The sequence below is a fragment of the Acanthochromis polyacanthus genome, chromosome 1 (genome assembly GCF_021347895.1).
Source record: "Acanthochromis polyacanthus isolate Apoly-LR-REF ecotype Palm Island chromosome 1, KAUST_Apoly_ChrSc, whole genome shotgun sequence".
Classification (NCBI taxonomy): Eukaryota; Metazoa; Chordata; class Actinopteri; family Pomacentridae; genus Acanthochromis; species Acanthochromis polyacanthus.
In genome coordinates, this window is record NC_067113.1 from 936,197 (window position 1) to 956,298 (window position 20,102).

The 20,102-nt window shown below is 40.7% G+C and overlaps 1 protein-coding gene across 20 annotated transcripts in view; it reads right to left on the minus strand.

The window, feature by feature from the left end:
• Positions 1-20,102, minus strand: part of LOC110960005 (pleckstrin homology domain-containing family A member 5-like) — a 318,880-nt gene that overhangs the window by 19,116 nt on the left and 279,662 nt on the right. For 12 of the 20 annotated variants that reach the window (XM_051945226.1, XM_051945222.1, XM_051945209.1 and 9 more), the window contains 10 exons: positions 19,306-19,386; positions 15,009-15,071; positions 14,779-14,859; positions 14,534-14,686; positions 10,383-10,484; positions 10,084-10,192; positions 9,179-9,225; positions 6,947-7,144; positions 5,199-5,328; positions 3,719-3,840 (listed from right to left, as the gene is read on the minus strand). In XM_051945226.1, the coding sequence (XP_051801186.1) occupies positions 3,719-3,840; positions 5,199-5,328; positions 6,947-7,144; positions 9,179-9,225; positions 10,084-10,192; positions 10,383-10,484; positions 14,534-14,686; positions 14,779-14,859; positions 15,009-15,071; positions 19,306-19,386 (1,086 nt within the window). The remainder of the gene's footprint in view (positions 1-3,718; positions 3,841-5,198; positions 5,329-6,946; positions 7,145-9,178; positions 9,226-10,083; positions 10,193-10,382; positions 10,485-14,533; positions 14,687-14,778; positions 14,860-15,008; positions 15,072-19,305; positions 19,387-20,102) is intronic. The other 8 variants (XM_051945227.1, XM_051945252.1, XM_051945249.1 and 5 more) reach the window with 4 other exon arrangements.

Below are 20,102 nucleotides of genomic sequence, written 5' to 3' on the forward strand. Positions count from 1 at the left end.
CTGGTGTGTTCCTTGGTCTTCATGATGCTCTCTGCACTTTAAACAGAACCCTGAGACTATCACAGAGCAGGTGCATTTATACAGAGACTTGATTACACACAGGTGGATTCTATTTATCATCATCAGTCATTTAGGACAACATTGGATCATTCAGAGATCCTCACTGAACTTCTGGAGTGAGTTTGCTGCACTGAAAATAAAGGGGCTGAATAATATTGCACACCCCACTTTTCAGGTTTTTATTTGTTAAAAAAGTTTAAAATATCCAATAAATTTTATTCCACTTCACAATTGTGTCCCAATTGTTGTTGATTCTTGACAAAAAAATAAAATTTTATATCTTTATGTTTGAAGCCTGAAATGTGGCGAAAGGTTGAAAAGTTCAAGGGGGCCGAATACTTTCACAAGGCACTGTATAACTGGCTCATGTTACACTGCCTGACTGAAGTTGATAGGACAAATAAGATAATGAAGCTGCCAGGAAAACAACAGGATCTGCCATGTTGGGTACTTTTCTAAAGCCCTTTGAACTCTGAAATCCATCAGTGGGTTGGACAGACATGTTCTCCTTAAAAAAAAATCCCCAAAATGACACAAACTGTAAGATCAGAGAACTTTTGCCAGATCAAAGAAATGTATTTGAAATTACCATGGAAAAATAACCAGGAAAAAGCTTAAAATTGTGATATTTCACTTGAAATCACTTTAAGTCATCAAATGTTTGCAGAAAATAAACTTTGCACCAGATCCTGTAAAAAGCAGACAATTCTGTGCAACTCAGCACAACTGAGACAGTGGGCAAACTCAGCTGTGACCCACAGTCACATTATTTTTATCAAGCAGGCAGATCCCTCAGACCAGCACGTTCACATTATTCTTCAAATTCCCATTCAGTCGAAATGATCACCGGCCTCACTATGGGTCCACTGACGGAGTAGCCTTTCTAGGAAGTACAGTGGGTACGGAAAGTATTCAGTCCCCTTGAAATTTTTCACCCTCTGTGTCATTGCAGCCATTTGCCAAAATCAAAAAAGTTCATTTTATTTCTCATTAGTGTACACTCATCACCCCATCTTGACAGAAAAAAACAGAAATGCAGAAATTTTTGCAAATTTATTAAAAAAGAAAAACTGAAACATTACTGAACATTGTAGCAGCATGATTTTAAAAACTTGTAAGTGTTTATGGTCACAATGTAGAGTAGAGTTCTTCCTGGTGATATGTTGGTGAAGAGTAAGAACATCATGAGCGACGACAGGCATGAAGGCCAAGAGGGACAGCTGTACCTGATCTGGTGTCATGGCTTCATCTGTAGTTATAGTTTCTCTGTATGTTTAACCTTAATGTAGCAGAAATACGTCCTGTAGTCAGCTTTTGTAGTGTAGCTCATATCGCTGCATATAACTGTACATTTCTGAAAAAAAGCTGCTCTTCAAAAAATGTCTGAGTTGTGGGTATATTCTGACTGAACAAATATAAATCTGTCCTATAAGGGAGGTTACACATTTTTAGGGGTTCCACAGTATTAAGCTTTATTTATTGAAAAAGTGAATAACAGTCCTACAATAATGATTCAGGAGACATAAATAAAATTAAGCTTCTTTCAAAAATCCAAACTACAAGTCTACCAAATCTAACACAACAGAAAAGCAGCACAACAATGCTACATCCATCAATCACAGTAGTAAAGCAACCCTGGCATGAAGGATTAGGGTTAGTTGGATTAGGTTCATTTTGTCGTTGTATACTATAGGATAGTGTTACTTATTTAAACCGACAATTCGAAAAGAGTTGTTTTTACCTTGCTGACATGTTTCGACAGCTTCTGCTGTCTTCCTCAGAGCGTCATCTGACATTTGGTGGCGTGTCCTTTTTATCACGTGGTCGGTTTTGACAGATCAAACCGACCACGCCTCCTGCCGTCCGGTGGTCTCTGGAGGATGGTGTCCCAGGTATGCGAGAAGATGTAGGCCCCCTCATCCTGGTTCATAGTGTGGCCCGCCCGCTTCCTGATCTCAATGGCTTCCTTGATCCATCGTCTCTGTTTATTAGTCTCCGAAGTTATAATCCTCCCCCCGTCCCAGTCCATAACGTGGTTCTGTCTTCTGCAATGATCTGTGATGGCTGATTTTTTTGTTTCTTGTTCGGCTTTCTCTTTTTGGGCTCTTGTAAGGCGTCCAGTCATTTCCTTTTGACATTCTGTTTGGTGTTCCTTTCTTCTTGTTTTGAATGACCTGCCTGTTTCACCAATGTATGTTTTGTTACATGATTTGCACGGTATTTCATAGACGATGTTACATTTATTGTCCAGTTCTATTCTGTCTTTGGGATGGACTAATAGCTGCCGGAGTTTTGTAAGTGGTTTTACTGCAGTGTTGATGTTATATTTTCTCATAATGCATTGTATTGGTTCTTTTCGAATTGTCGGTTTAAATAAGTAACACTATCGGATTAGGGTTAGGGTTAGGGTTAGGCCTTCCAGCTGAGTCAAAGGAAGGCAACAAATGTGAAAGATCAGGGCTGGAATTACACACATTACAACAAACCAAAGGAATAAAGCAGCAGAAGCTGGTGGAGTTATGTGAGCCAGAGAAAGCAGCAGAGCTGTAGCAGAGTACAAGGGGACTGTTCTAAAATTTGTGTGCACTTTATTCAACTTGTCTGTACTGATTTAGTTATTTTTTTAGTTCAATTCATTCCAAATTACTGTGTTGTGTTTTTTATTTTATTTTTTGACATGTTTTGTTTGTTTGTTTTTCATACCTCTGGCTGTAAAACAGTTACTTCTGAAACAGTAATTCAGTGTCTTACCACTCTATAATTATCTTTTTTTTTTAACCTTTACTGCTTGTCTACCGATACCAGGGATAATAACCTCACCTGCCTACCATATCATAGCTAAATTAAATTACTGCTAACACTAATGTTACTTGTGCATTATCTTCCTCCTCCTCCATCAAGGGTTTTTATTGTTTCCATAACAGCCTCATCGTTCCACCTCTTTTTCTAAAGTTGGATGTTTAATGTTTTAGTTAATACATCCATTACTGACTCATCACTGATTTCCAAACCAACTGTAAGTGTAAATTAATCAGAATTATGTGAGAGGGCTGTAGATCTCTGTGGTAAATAAAGAGAAAATCCTGTAAATATGTATCTTAAGTGCTGCTCTTTAAAAAAAAAAAAAAAAAAAAAAAAAAATCACACTTTTGTTTTTCATGCCAACAGCAGCAGGACAAGATTAACTGAAGTGGAAACGTTCTCCACAACAACTGAGATTAAAGAGTGACAGATTAAAGAACACAAGGTTCTTTTTATCCACTGACAAAAGGAAATAAAAAAATAGTAGATACTGTGTTTGCTAAATAAATTAAGAACACAAGACAGAGCAACAATTTTCAGCTCAGAGAAAACCAGTGAAGCTGCAGGGATAAGGGGAAACCCTTTTGTTGGGCAACACTTGCAAAATGTGATATGTGCAAAAATGGCTCCTACAGCGAGAATACTATGCCCTGAATCTGTATCAGACAATGACATATAAAAACATCAGAGAGGAACAAACGCAGTGTTTAAAATAATGTGGCCCACACAAAAAGTCAAAACAATGGAAAAACAAAACAGCTTTCCTTGAGGCTGTTTCTGACACATTAGTTGAACTGGAATGAGCTCATTTCATTTCCATTTTTGGATCTCTCTTGATGCTAAAGGCAAGACTCACAGATCTGGACTCAGGTTTCTTAGTCTTCCTCAGGGTGACATAGGAGGCGATGGTGGAGGACTCAGGAGGGCTCAGGGGAGATTTGGTCCTCGGAGGGATGATGCCCACGGGGTAGGGGGGCGCTGTGGAGAGTTGGCAGGGAACACCATCACTAACACATTAGCAGAACTTTTAACCACGCTCCAGTACACACAACATACAAGGAAGAAGACACGAATGTAAACCAAAGCTGGAGACATTCAGAGATAGAATTGCTGTTGATCAGCAACATCTCACTTTGACTCGTGGTTCAGTGGAACTACAGCAAGTGGAATCCATGTTATCTGCACTGTTTTACAAATAAAAGCTGAAACACTGATACAGTGTCTACTCTTTGAGAATTACATATAAAGAAAGGATATAACAAATGTGACACACGTGGAACAACTGTTTTAAAGCCTCGGAATGTCCCTATTGTCATCCTGGCTTTTTGAAAATGGCTGTAACGGCCAAGCAGTGGTCTGACAAGTGAATCCCAGGACACTACAGAATGAGATAATGACAAAGGTCACAGGGTAGTTCCTGATTAAAACATACGCTGCTTTACTGTTGATTTTCCTTTAAGTGGGACCCTAATGTACTAAATGAACATTTAGTTGTATTGAGGGAGCCTTGAAGATAGTGACTGAAATCATAAACTCATGTGGAAAATGTTTACTGAGGTAGCAGATCAAGGCAGAGGTAGAGTCATTTTCTCAAAGACTTCTATACAATCTGAACACCTTGTGTAACCAGAGCAGACTCCCCTCCTCCTGACTGTTTGAAAGAAAGCATTTCCTGTTGGCTTCACCTTTCAGAACCTGAGAACATGTTCACCTTTTTTTATGAAATACATGGTCTACATGCTAAATACTAGGAAAATAAAAATGCAGCCCTGAGACATTTCCAATGCCCCTGGAGAAATACACTGTGATTCTCTCAATGCTAGACCTAATGCTAGACCTGTCTGGGACGATTTCAGGATTTTTCAAGCAGGGTGTTTTAAACACTTGCGGCCACTGTGACTATCGATCAAGCTAACTACGTACTTGTGGACATAGCCCTTTGGAGATGTCCAGTGATTTTGGGACTGAAATTTTTTTTTTTTGTTCAAGCAAGCCACCATTATACAAATTATATAAGCTTTAGGAGGAAAGCTTATTTAACTTGCATAATGGCTGTTTACTTGTTGGCATGGATTTTGTTTGCCAGGCTTCTGAAATTCTCTGTAGAGGTTTATAGAAAGTCCACCATTCTTTTCTAGGGTCCATGACTAAATTCCAGCTTCTTATATCCCGATAATGTACATCACTTCACTGAAAAGCAGAGATGTGGAAGCTCATAAACATTATTTTTTCATGTGTATCTACTATTAAGTAACTACCACATGACTGAAAACTGGATAGTCCAACAAAGACTATGTGTGACAGAACCAGGTTTATGTGAAGGAATCCAGACGTACCTTTGGAGATGTCTTTACTCTCAGCAGACGTCTCGGTCTTGTCTTTGTCCTCACCGTTGGCCTCGTCCACTTCCTCCTTAACTGTCGTCAGCTCGGGCTCGCTCTTATACAGCCGGTAGTCTGGAGCTTGCTGTGAGGACAAGGGGAAGGCATGTGCAGGGTAAGAATACACACTGTTCAGCAGCAGTCAGATACACCCATGTGCATACCGTACAAAAACCCTATTAAGGCTAAAAACGAGTACTTTCCTCCCCACTGCTCGAGCAGAATTGTTTTTTTTCCTCTATAAACTATCAGGCTTCGACAATACAATGTAAAGTGTTTTGAAATGGCATTCAGTATGTTTGATTTTGCACTATATAAATTAGGGATGTGTGCGACTAGTGGTTCAATCGTTTAACCGCCTACTCATTTATTAAACGCTTAGTATTTTACTAGTCGGTTAAACGCTGCATTAAGCATCATGCACCTTGTTCTTCGCGCCTCTGCCTCGGCTTCTTTGTAAACAGGCTGAGCAGCCAGGGAGAGAATTGCTCCTCCTCCCCTCCCCTCACACGCACACGTAGCAGGGGGCAGGGCCACATAGTTTGGGGAAGAAAGTTTGAACAAGTAAAGTGGGAAGATGGCGACGCTCCCGCTTAACCCCGAATTTCCACATAACGCGAAAGCTCCACGCCGCACCGCACTCTTGAATCGTACTGCACAGCACTTAGAACCCATTCTCTTCAATTTCCACTGCACGCACTGCGGAGTGCCAGTGCCGCGTCCCTGAAGCACCACGGCGCTGGAGATTCGCTTCAGGTCCATTTTCTGAAATTGGGGGTTATGTTGAAATTGGGGGTCAGCGAGTTTACACAGCCGACAGGCGACCTTGTTGTCATCTGCTGCGTCAAAATACTGCCAAACGGTGCTGATTTACGCTCTGCTGCCCTGCCCCTGTGGCTCTCAGCGGCGAGACCGAGACGCCCTGTCTGCCCCAGTTGCCTGACCACAGAGCCCGTCGCCGGGTTCGCCGGCTCCCGCCACCCCCGGCCACTAGGGCTGGACCCGGATATCCCGAATATTCGTTCGCTACGACACTATCCGGATATTAATTTTGGTATCCGAATGTTCGCCCCCTCCTCCCCCCCTCGTCTTTAATAGGGCCCGAATATTCGGAGGCCAGAAACCACTATTCGGGCCAGCCCTAACGGCCACTAAATTGCAGGTTTTCTGGCTTTATAGACTAGTCGGTGGGGAAATTAGTCGAAATTCCCATCCCTAATATAAATAAAACTGAACTGAAATAACTAATGTCCATATAAGACCAAAGCCAAATATTAGCATTGGTAAGAGCCAGGTTTGCACTAATTTGAAAACAGTCCTTAAAATAAACTGAATCTTCTGCACACTACTGTGTACATGTGTATGAAAAAATATAAAAACCCAAGTATGTAGCTGTCTGCTGTTCAGAATCTCAAAGAGCTCATGAGCTTTGGATGAGCAAAATGCACTGAAAAAAGTGTAAACCCACACAATAAAGCATAACCCTCAAAATGAAATGAAATCAACCTTTAGGATGGAGCTGAGGAGGTGAAAATGATAAAAATGAAGGTAAAGATGGTTGAGTGTACACAGATTCCTGTTAAATGAGGCTCAGTGGCTCAGCGTGCTGATGGATGGTGGTCACACAGGCAAACTAAAGATGTGCACGGTGGAGGTAGATATGGAGGGGCGGGGGTGCCATGGATGCTTTCAGCAGCTCTTACACTGTGCGCTCCGTTCCTGGAGCCTGCCTTACGTTCTTCAGGGCGGTGAGTGTGGGGGGGCAGTCGGCCGCCAGGGTGTGAGTGGTGGGGGGGCACGTGAGGGGGGCGCTCTGAGGAGTCGTAGTACTGGGGGAGGGGCGGGCGGGGGGGCACACTGTTGACCTCTTTTGGAGGACTGAGAGGCAGCATCGTCACTGCCTGTTGACAGTTAACACAGCTGGTGTCATTCCAAGGTAACGGACAATAACGAGTACAGCCATCAAAAGCTGACAGAGCAGACAAGAAGTGCTTTATTTCTCTAGCTTTACCTTTACCATTCTGGACATCCTCCTTGTTGGTGAAGTCCAGAACCTTTCAACAGTGTGCTCAGACCAAACAAATTTTGGAGACATAGCAAAGCAAAGATGCGTGTTTACCTGGACTGCCCTGTGGAGTGCAAACTGAGGTCAAGACGCCTAAACTTGGTTATACTCGCTTTAATTGATGTTTTGCCACTTGAAGGTAGCACAGCTCCAAACACTGACATACACAGATCAGCTACAATATTAAAACCACTGCCATGGGATGTGCTGGAACCATCCAGATCCACAGAGATTCCTGTGGTACCCAAAAGGATCTGCTGTTAACATCCCAGTGCAAACTTCACAGGACACCCCTAGAGATTCAGTGTCAACTAAAACACCTGTGTTTTAGTGTTTAGCACAATAGGGACCTACAAAGCATCATCAGGGACGCGTCTCATCTTGGACACAATCGTTTTGCCCTCATGCCCTCAAGAGGGCACTACAGCAGGCTCAGGAACAGCTTCCTAACTCTGCACCACCCACTATCCTACTCCACCTGTAGATTTAGAATAACTACTTTATATTATCAAGTCCAGTTTTACTTTATTCTAGAAATTTGTCTTAGACAAACTGCACTGCAACACATTAAACAGAACACATGCTACTCAAAAAAACCAGACAAAAATACACAACATATAATAAATAAGTTAAAATAATAAAAGCACAAACTAAAATACACACCTACAGCCATACATTTGCACTTCAATGCTGCTTTTGCACTTCTGGTTAAACGCTAAACTGCATTTCGTTGTCTTAGCACTTGTACTCTGTGTGATGACAATGAAGTTAAAGCCAATCTAATCTAATTAGGAAGGTGGTTTTATTGTTGTGGCTGATTGGTGTATGTCTTAGCAAGTTCTTACAGCAAACGAGTAGCGAACATTTAACTCACATACGCATCCTACAGACACAGAGCAACAATATCATTCATTTGGAGTCATCATATTTAGTGACACTGTTGCATGTGTAAGCTGTTTTGACGACAGGATTTTGTCATTCAGAGATGGTGACTTATAGGTTATGTTCCTGTACTGCTTTTTTCCAGAACTGTTTGTCTGAAGTCACTAGATGCAATACTATGTTTACCAGTTCATTTATCTGCTCTTTGGTGTCAAGCAGGTAGCGTATAGTTGCTTAATCAGAGCTCCTGTTCTATGAAGAGTTGCCTGCTGTGACAGTGTAAAGTTGTGGGATGTGAACTCAAAAATTCTCAAAATTTGTTGCCTGTTCAGTCTGATCACACTGTGGCAGCATCTGTAAAGCAATGTAGCACTGTTCAAAAATCAAAGCAGAATGACAAAAACTGCCATGAATGTAAACTATTATTTTATTATGATATTAAATTAGGAATTTGATTCCTCCTTGGAACAAAACATTGCTGTAAATAAGCACACTAAATGTTGGACAAATCATGAACACACCAACAAGGATTTTCAGTCCCTGCTCACTGTGCAGTTTCATCTGGAAAAAACAGCTCACTGGTAGATTCAGCAAGTTGATTCCCATGGCATACTGAATTTAACTGAACACACTGGCTGCATGGTATGCAAGAAACTGATCTGTGCACATTTAATGTGCTTTGTAAAAAAACGCTCTGCAACACTGTAGATGAAGATACACAATGTACAAAAAATTATTATCCTGTGCAAAAATCGTGTGCAGGAAATCCTTCACATGTTCCTGCTGAGTAATGCCACCATGTGATCCATGCTGACTCCATAGCACAAAAATTGATAGTTTCCAACAGGTGAATCTCAGATCAGAAAGGATGCACATCCCATCAAATCAATGTTAATTACACTAAACTAAATCATACAATCATTTTATTGCTGAATGTGAATTATCTGAGAGTGTGAGTTGTGTAAAGTGGGCTGCATCACTGCCTCACCTCATTTTTCTGTTGACTGGAGAGTGGTTTGGAACCAGGAAAATCTGCTGAACACAGGAAAGCAGGGAGAAGAGAAATGGAGCTGACATCTTGACATTTACTGACACATGTTCAGGCCATGTTTCTAAATACCGTACTTTCTGGACTATAAGTCACTGCTTTTTTCTCACGCTTTGAACCCTGCAGCTTATTCAACAATGTGGCTAATGCATAAATTTTTATGTGCGAGCTTTATGCCGTCCATACGTTTAGCCTCGTCACATCAGAATGAAATGACCAAACAGGTCACAGTGGATCAGTGAAACTGAATTAAATCAAACACACTCGCACTAAATTCTTCAAATTGGTCATTTTGCACTTCATGCACACATTCTCATCATGGAAAACACACAAAGACATGCATATAATGCAGCTTTTAAGTTAAAGGCAGTCGATCTGCTTGCTAAAGAAGGAAACAGAGCTGCTGCAGTAAGCCTGGCATCACTGAATCCATGGTGAGACGTTGGAGTCGGCAACGTGAAGAACTGACTCAGGCACTGTTCGGGAAAAGCATTTATTTCATTAAAAGTTAAAAAATGTTTCGTGTAAATACACGTTACAATGTGGACACCTGCGGCTTATAGTCAGGTGTGGCTTATACTGTATATGTACAAAACTTTATTTCTTTTTAAATTTGGCGGGTGCGGCTTATATTCAGGTATGTGCCAGGTAATTTCCGTCAGAGCAAGGGTGATTGCTTCACTGCAGTCACAGAGACATACTGGAAAAAAACAGGACAGTTGTGTTGTATTGTTCATGAACAAACACAAAGAGGCAAGGCAGGGACCCACCTATTGTTAATCACAACAGATACTTGTGAAATGACTGAGAATGTGACGTATGGAAGTATAATTTAAGAGCCTCACTGCTGTCTGTGCTCCGCTGTGGTTTATTTTTGGACAGAGCCTCCATCACGTCCTGGATCCTCCACAGCTCCTTCTGGATCTGGATGTGCCGCTGACTTGGAGGCTCTGTCTGAGGACACACACACATATGCTGTTAATTCTTAATCACTCCATAGACTGTGTGTGTCTGTGTACGTGTGTCTGTGTACGTGTGTGTGTGTGTGTGTGTGTTTGTCCGTGTGTGTGTGTGTGTGTGTGTGTGTGTGTGTGTGTGTGTGTGTGTGTGTGTGTGTGTGTGTGTGTGTGTGTGTGTGTGTTACCTGTGGGCTGCCCAGGGCCTCCAGCTGCTCCAGCAGGTTGGACTTGGCCAAAGTGACATCTGCCTCAAGTCGGTCGTATTCCCTCCAGGAGCGTTCTAGCTCCTGAAACCAGGACATCAGCCAACAACGGGGTCAATGCGTGTGTGTGTGTGTGTGTGTGTGTGTGTGTGTGCTCAAACTTCTATGTGTTGCTCTCCATTTCTCAATGTTTCAGAGATAATTAAAAAACCTTGTTGACTAAGGATTCTGAGCCTTGTTTCTGTTCAAAATGACCTCTCCTGAACACATAAGCTCTGTTAAATTGCTGTCACAGAGTCAGCAGAGTCAGTCTCTTTCAGCTGAACAAATTTCCTTCTTGACTGGTGGCAAAAATCAGGCTGTTGGTTTTCATTCTGAAATTATTTTCCAAAGCCATGCCGTTAACATTGCAAAAACTGATTTCACCATCATGAATGCAAACCTAAAGTCATAGGACATCCATCTTTCTATTTCCACCTGCCTAGATGGAAACAGAAAGATGGAATTGTGCCAGAGCAGCATTCCAACAAGAAGCAAAATGTATCACATTTCACCTGCTCTTAGATCCCTGAAATAGTTTGTGGCAAGAGAACATCCACTTTATGAATTTTCGATTGATTTAAACTAAATTTTCATGGTCTAGATGAGATTGCTTTCAACAGTGGTGTCCTCCTCAGTCGTCTTCCATGAGGTCCACTTTGGCTCAAACAGCGATGAACGGTGCCATCTGACACTGATGTACCTTGACCTTTGAGTTCGCCTCTAATCTCTTTGGAAGTTGTTCTGAGCTCTGTGGTTACCATTCATATTAGCGGTCTCTTCAGTTTGTCTTTAGTTTCCTCTTGTGTCAGTCCTGTGAACCCTAAACCTCTGAATAATATGTGCAACTTCAGTCACAGGAGATGGAAATGGTCTTATAGCCTTTATCTTTAACATGCTTGTCTATAATTTTCTTTCTAATGTCCTAGGACAACTCCCTCCTTAACTTTTCTGTGGTCAGTGTTCACCGTGGTACACACCATGATACCAACAGCTGAGCAGACTACTCCTCACCCTTTAAATAGGCAGACTGACTGATTACAAGTTTGAAGACATCTATGATGCTAATTACAGGACACACTTTAGTTTAACATGCTTTGATCAAATTATTTTCCACCTTTTCTAGAGGCACCATCATTTCTGTCCAGGCCAGTTTCATTAGCTTGTAAAAATTATTCAGTTGAGCCACAACTTTAAAAAAAAGCCTGATTTTCATTCATTAATTTTCATTAATTTTTTGTTTATTCAATTTCAGGTGATTCCACTGACCACTGTGGGGTTTTCTTTCAATAATGGAAGGGTACCAACAAGTTTGTCCATGTGTGTGTACTTACACACGTGGACAAAATTGTTGGTACCCCTCAGTTAAAGAAGGAAAAACCCACAATTCTCACTGAAATCACTTGAAACTCACAAAAGTAACAATAAACAAAAATTTATTGAAAATTAAATAATCAAAAACAGCCATTACTTTTGAATTGTTGATTAACATAATTATTTAAAAAAACAAACTAATGAAACAGGCCTGGACAAAAATGATGGTACCTCTATAAAAGATTGAAAACTATTTGACCAGAGTGACATGATTAACTCAGGTGTGTCATTTAATTGACATCACAGGTGTTTCCAAACTCATAATCAGTCAGTCTGCCTATTTAAAGGGAGACAAGTAGTCACCCTGCTGTTTGGTGAAAAGGTGTGTACCACACTGAACATGGACAACAGAAAGCGAAGGAGAGAATTGTCCCAGGACATCCGAAAAAAATGATAGACAAACATCTTAAAGGTAAAGGCTATAAGACCATCTCTAAACAGCTTGAAGTTCCTGTGACAACAGTGGCTCATATTATTCAGAAGTTCAAGACCCACGGGACAGTAGCCAACCTCCCTGGACGTGGCCGCAAGAGGAAAATTGATGACAAATTGAAGAGACGGATCGTTGGAATTGTATCCAAAGAGCCCAGAGCAACCTCCAAAGAAATTAAAGGTGAACTCCAAGGCCAAGGTACATCAGTGTCAGATCGCACCATTCGTCGTTGTTTGAGCCAAAGTGGACTTCATGGGAGACGACCAAGGAGGACACCACTGCTGAAAAAAACTCATAAAAAAGTCAGACTGGAATTTGCAAAAATGCATGTTGACAAGCTACAAAGCTTCTGGGAGAATGTCCTTTGGACAGATGAGACCAAACTGGAGCTTTTTGGTAAGGCACATCAACTCTATGTTCATAGACTCAAAAACCAAGCATACGAAGAAAAGAACACTGTCCCTACGGTGAAACATGGAGGAGGCTCAGTAATGTTTTGGGGCTGCTTTGCTGCATCTGGCACAGGGTGTCTTGAAAGTGTGCAAGGTACGATGAAATCTGAAGACTATCAAGGCATTCTGGAGAGAAATGTGCTGCCTAGTGTCAGAAAGCTTGGTCTCAGTCGCAGGTCATGGGTCTTCCAACAGGACAACGATCCAAAACACACAGCCAAAAACACCCAAGAATGGCTGAGAGAAAAGCGTTGGACTATTCTAAAGTGGCCTTCTATGAGCCCAGATCTGAATCCAATTGAACATATGTGGAAGGAGCTGAAACATGCCATTTGGAGAAGACACCCATCAAACCTGAGACAACTGGAGCTGTTTGCTCATGAGGAGTGGGCCAAAATACCTGTTGACAGCTGCAGAACGCTCATTGACAAATACAGAAATCGTTTAATTGCAGTGATTGCCTCAAAAGGTTGTGCAACAAAATATTAAGTTATGGGTACCATCATTTTTGTCCAGCCCTATTTCATTAGTTTTTAAAAAAAAAATAATTATGTTAATCAACAATTCAAAAGTGATGGCTGATTTTGATTATTTAATTTTCAATAAATTTTTATTTATTGTTACTTTTGTGAGTTTCAAGTGATTTCAGTGAGAATTGTGGGTTTTTCCTTCTTTAACTGAGGGGTACCAACAATTTTGTCCACGTGTGTAAATTTCCAGTTACTTCTCTTAGTGAAATAGTACAGCTTTGTTGTTCAGACAATATCACATCAGTTATCCATGAAGAAATCTTACTGCTAATATCACTGATATCTATTCTTCTGGTTGTTCCTAAGATTATCTTAGGGTTTTCTGCACAGTGGATCTGTTTGTAAATAATACAAATACAATTTTGCCTTCTTGCTATAAAAGTGCAAAACATGTCATCATGTCAGTCACAAGTGATGTGAAAAAGACATGAGAACAATGAGTTTGATCATTTAATGAAAAATGACAACCCAAAGGCTCACTGTTACTTTAACCTTGTTGTCATGATGTTGTTTTACACTTCAAGTTTTTCAGAAAAAACATGCTTGTTCTTTGGAATCCTGCACAAAGACAATTCAAAAATTCATTTTTGGCAAACCTGCATGTTTTAGCAAGCTCTTTGATATCGATGAACATCTTTATTCACATGAGAGCTGTGTTTGAGTGGACACCAAAGCTGGTATCTCCAAAGTAAAGATAAAATGCTTTCATATAGCATGTATTATGTGGAAGTATCGCTACTCACAGTTTGTGGAAGCCATTTCCTGTCAGTAAAAGAAAAGAGACTGGTGTATATAGGTTTTTTCTGTGGCAGCCAAGCTTTGGCAGGGCACCGGGAAACACGTCATCATAAAAGTGCTTCTATGCGGCACATTGGTTTTGTTTCTGTTACTATTGACAATATATCACCACTCTGACTGACAGAAAAGCCAGTCATGTCTTAAAAGTGTATTCAAGGCAGGTCAAATTGTTGAATAAAAAAGTAGAAATGAAAAAAAAATTAAAATTTTAACTCGCAGGAAGACAGAAAGTCAAAATGATGTGATGTGACATCAGAATTTAAAAGAAGGAATATTCTTTTCTTTTTTAACATGACAATTTATTTTTTTGTTCACTGGGCTTCCACATACATACAGATATAAGACCTTTGGCCCGTTTCTGTGGAACTGATATTCTCCTATGAGGCAGCCTCAAGAGCAGCTGTTCATCGCACATATGACCAGATCTCATACAAAACTGCCACTATGGTAGTTTTTTTTAATCAACTACCGCAGTGATGTTGCATGGGTGTGTTAGTGCGTGCTCACGGTGTTGACTCTGGACAGCTCTCTGCAGGTGCTGAGCAGGCCGTTCTGCAGCACATCTCTCTGCTGGACCAGACTCTGTGTGGCTGCAGCGCTCGAACCACTCTGTTCATTCAGCTCCTGACTGGCAGACAGCAGGGCTGTTTCCAGCGTGTGCTGCCACACAACACACACAAATACTTTTCACTGCACAGCTGAGCCTCCCTCCACTAAGACAAAAACATGAAAACACACACAGGCAGCTGTACCTTCTCTCTGTGTAGCTGCTGCAGCTTCTCTTCCTGCATCCTCACCGCCTTGTCCTGCTCACACAGTCTGCTTAGCTTGGTCTGACACACACACACACACACACACACACACACACACACACACACACACACACACACACACACACACACACACACACACACACACACACACTAACTAAACTTTCTTTGGCACTTATTAAATTTTTCACTGGGAGTTGTGTTTGTCTTACGTCTATGTCAGCCTCCTCTGTGCGCTGGATGAGGGAGCCGTCTTTATAGTCGTCTGTGCTGATCTGAGAGGAGGAAGCAGAGTCAGAGAAGGCCAGCAGGGGGCGACAACAACACATCTGTCAGGATGGAGAGCAGGGCTCAATCCATGAAGAGCTGGGGCAAAAAATGATCTGAGGTTTAAACCTGAAAACTCATCTTTGCTCTTGATCTTTTCAAAGTATCAGGGTTGCAGTCTTTCACAGTGTGTGTTTAACAAAAGGGATGATTATACTCTGCTAAGTCCTTAAATTACCAATTTATTCACACTCAAAACATCAATTTTGTTTGATAAAGACCACAGGTCATTTTTGCCCAAGTGCCTTCAACTTTGAAAGAAACTCTTCACAATATACTTCCTGTTGTTCCTTCCAGAGTAAGAGGGTGAGGGGATGAATGGATGAGTGATCTGCACATATTCATTTATTCTGCTTAATTCCCTTGAAACTGTTTATTCAGGTGTTGCCACAGATGCTACAGATGTTCATCTTGGTATGTAGAGGAAGACAGAGGGAGGTGTAGCCTAACAGTTGCATGCCAATGAAGATGACACTATGCCCCAAGTTGATGTGCCTTTCCTCTTCTACATTCACAATGCAAGTAAAACAGAAGTAATTTGATAGAAGCAAAGGTAAAAAATCAAATGAAAACCAACAGGGAGGAGGTGGTGGTGGACGGATGAGTTGACAAAACATCGGAGTTTAAAAGTGTAGACTGCTCCTTGTTTCTAGATTCAATTAGCCAATTAGATTGTTTCTTTTAACCATGGCCATTTATAACTTGCTTAGTATTGTAACAATGAAGACAAAGAGCTGACTGTTCCTGGAATAGAATTCAAAGTCACCATTTCTCCTCACCATGAATGCTCGATATTGTAACAATGACAATGAAGGTCTTTTATATCAACTCAAACCTTGATTTGTCGCTAAATCTTCTCAAATGTATTTTGTGTATTAGGCTAATCAAACATGCATCCATCCATTCTCTATACACTGCTTAATGCTCAATAGGGTCATGGTGGGGGGCCGGAGTCTATCCTAGCTGACTGAGGGTGAAGGCAGAGGACACCCTATGCAGGTCATCAGTCTATCACAGAGACAAACAATCACACTCACATTCACACCTACGGGCAATTTAGAGTCACCAGTTAACCTCAGCATGTTTTTGGACTGTGGGAGGAAGCCGGAGAACCTGGAGAGAACCCACGCATGCACAGGGAGAACATGCAAACTCTATGCAGAAAGATCCCAGGCCCAGGCCGGTATACCAACAGGAGATCTTTGAGCTGTGAGGCAACAGTGCTAAGCACCAAACCACTGTGCAGCCCCTAGTCAAACACACTAGGAGAATGTGCACTATATTTCCTCAAATCTACACTCTCATATTAGCTGCTTGCTAATTCAGAAGATGTTCCTGTGGGTGGTGTATAAAATGTCAACACAAAGGCACTGGATGAAGAAAGAAAAAGAGGGCTCTGCCACAAATGTGTTTGTCCATTTAATGCATCTTTGCTTAAAAACGCTGACTTAAAACTCTCATTTGCAGCAGTGTTATATAACAACAGCCTTCTCACATAGAAGAAATGTAAACTACACTGAAGTGACTGAAGCCTTCTGCCATTTCCTTCTAAAACACGGGAGGGAAAAAAGAAAAGCTGCTCAGTAAAGAAGAGATAGATGAGGGCAGGCAGCAGAAACATTTTAAAGGTCTGAAGCAAAGTGCTAGCCTAGCCGCGCTAGACCCAGGTCTGAAGACACAAGGGTCTGGGAACTGTCGACAGAGAGGGAGGCGGGCTAAAAGGTTGTCTTTCAAATCACTCTGCGGCAATTCGGTAGGTATGCAACCAATCAGCGCAACGAATAGGCTGACGTAGTTCCCAGAGCACCGGAAATCAGAGGATGTGGTAGTTCGGTGAAGCCTTATTTATACAGTCAATGGGTGAAGCTCAAGTATATTACAGACATGTTAACAGAAAGATTATTCAGAGTCGGTGCTAATGGAGCTCAACGGCTGTTGTCAACCCTGGCAGAGAATTAAATTCGTTGCCGTGGGTTGTCTAGCGCTGCTAGGCTAGTTGTTTCCGGTTGTTTCCGTCAGAATCGTCGCGCCTCTGTCGTCACTTAGTTACGTCCGCCTTCTGACTCTACACTTCATGGTGATTCGTCGGCCAGTTTCAGGAGCATCCAACCTCGAGGCTTACCGAGGGTACCTAGACCCACCCTGGCAGAGAATTAAATTCGTTGCCGTGGGTTGTCTAGTGTGGCTAGGCTAGCAAAGTGCTAAAATCCACTGAAAATTCCCACCCAACTGAATTTTACAATGCACATTATTATGTTCTGTTCCATCAAATACAGCAGAGAGATGATGGTACAAACCCATACAGAGGGAATCCAGAGGCTGCATTAAAGTGGGACCTTGTACTTCTAACAACACTGCTTGAAGCCCTTCAGCCTACTGCTAGAATTTCAAGGGAGTCATGAATAAATGCATTGCACTAGACCTATGACAAGAGCTCAAACTTCCTTAGATGTGTATGCAGAAATGATTAAATGGGTTGAATGAAGATAAGGTTACATGTCTTTTTTTACTTCACTGGAAATATTTTAAAGCACCGTTGTTTGAATAAGTACAAGTGTTGCATGTACAGAGCTGGTTAGAGTAGTGTAGAAGAAGACTGGAAGCAAAAGTTGGTTGGTTTGGTTCAAAGTTCCAAAACACACCCAACAAAACCTTCAGAGCAATAAATAGGACAGTATGTAGTTTCAAGGGAAGTTTGAATGTATTTCTTGTCAAACTGTAGTTGATGCAGTCACTGCGTTTATCTGGTAACATTTGTCTATCAGCAAATGTATTAGATTTACTAAATATATATAAAAATATATATTTTATTAGTGATAGCTTATGTTCTTCTTGTGAGGTTTATTGAAAGTTTCCTATATGTAGTTTGTAGTCCATAGAGTACTTAGAACTGTCTCTTGTGCCTCGAGGCTTTTGTGTCTGTTGAATTCGGCACGGTGCTCCAAGGAAATGAAATGTTATTTTTGTGGTTGATTCTAACTTTTACCTGTTTTCAAAGCAATCCCGCCCTTTGAAATGGGGGAATATTGAGACAAAAAATATTTGAATAACTTGTAAAAACGTGAATTAAAAAGTATAAAACTTTAAATACGGTTAGGTACAGGTACAGTTATATAACTGTACCTTTACAAGGACTTGAACCAAAACCTAGGCTACATCACTGTCATCATTTTTTTTTTTTGTAAATTGATGACTTTAGGGGCTTTAGGGATGACTTTTCAACTTTGACTAGCTGTTTCATCTCTCTTCCAGTCTTCACGATGTGCTGGGCTAACCATGTCCTCACCCCTTTTACGCAAATTAATCAGAGTCTCATATGTATTTTTTTTTATTTTAAAGGATTTAAAAATATATATATATATATATAATCATGTCTATACATAGCCATAGAACCTCTGAAAATTACCCTTCAGGACAAACGTTCAAATATTTCCAAAGTATATTTCCAAAGAAACATCTAACAATGAACAGTGCTGTACGAGAGAGTGAGAGGAAATTCCCATGGCTGTAGGGCATCAAACCAGGAGCAATGCTCATTTCACATCACTTCATTTAAAGAAAGGAAAACAATGGATGAGATGTGTTGAAACCAAAGACAACTTCATATACACTTTAGGTGTTGCTAGGATGACATCTGAGAAGGAGCGCTGAGTAACAACTGACTAATGGACAGACTGACTTCATCCAAAGATGTGAAACAAGACGTTGATGGTGGAGAGGAAGGATACACAAGTACTAGGCTACCAGGGCAAAGGTCTGGCTTGACTCTGCTCCACTTACCAACTTGAAATTAAAGAGTTCTGTTTAAAAAAAACAAAACAACTGAGACAACTCTTTCAGGGAAACCAACTCCAAACCAACTTGGAGTTTATCTTATATTGGCGATAATGTAACCATTTTTGTAAATGCTAATTTTTTCAATTTCATTAGGAACTCTTCAATTTAAATACAGTTGGATGAGGATTTGTTCACTGTTGCTGAGCAAAAACCACACAAATCTAGCTTTGGTGCTTCTATGTTTTTACTTAAACTGGGGTGTGATCATGCTGCTAAGTGATGGCAACCTTAAGAAACCTGAATGGATGAAGTGAAAACTCCATGACAAGGTTGTTACCCAGCAACAGCGACAACTCTGTCAACACGACCACATTGACCCAAGCCAGAACCTGCTAAAGACCTTACTTGCTGGTAGAGTTGAGGCCTTGGTGCTGAGTTCTCGATCATAGTGTGAATCATGAAGATTAGAGGTTCATTCTCCTTCGTCTAGCGGAACGCCAAGGAGAAAGAGGATACAATGGTGTAATAACACAACTGTAAGTTCTGCTAGAGGGAGCAGACATGGTTTCATTACTGATATCCAAGAGAATGGCAAGATTTTCACAAAATTGGATCAGATGTTTTTCAAGTTTGATTCAAATGTTGTTGATTCACCTGTTTTTTTTTGTGTGTTTTTTTTAAAGAAATGACCAAAGATTGCAAGTCTGTTCAGGACCATCTATCTTCATTCCAAATGGCTCAGGGTTCTACTCACTTTCAAGGTACATTTTAATCTGGTTAAGGTTAGTTGACTCAGATTTCAAAAAATATCCTAATTTTCAAATGGATAACCCAAAAAACGGTAAAAAAAAAAAAAAAAAAAAATATATATATATATATATATATATATATATATATATATATATATTTAAAACACAAACTATTGCAATTGAATTTCAAGCAAATATTAGGCAAAATGAAAACAAGCAGACAAACTAACCAAGTACAGGTCACTGTATTATCTTGCAGGTTTTATTTTTGTAGTTCTGGCCATCGGTTTTAACATGAATCTTTTACACTCACCAAAGCAACATACCTAAAAATAGGTTCAATAGGGCAAGAAACATGAGCAGACACTCTTCTTTGAGTTCAGTTTTAACCCACTGTACTTCCTGTAGTTGTACCCATGTGTGGTTCTTCTGACATTTGAGGTATGCCAACTT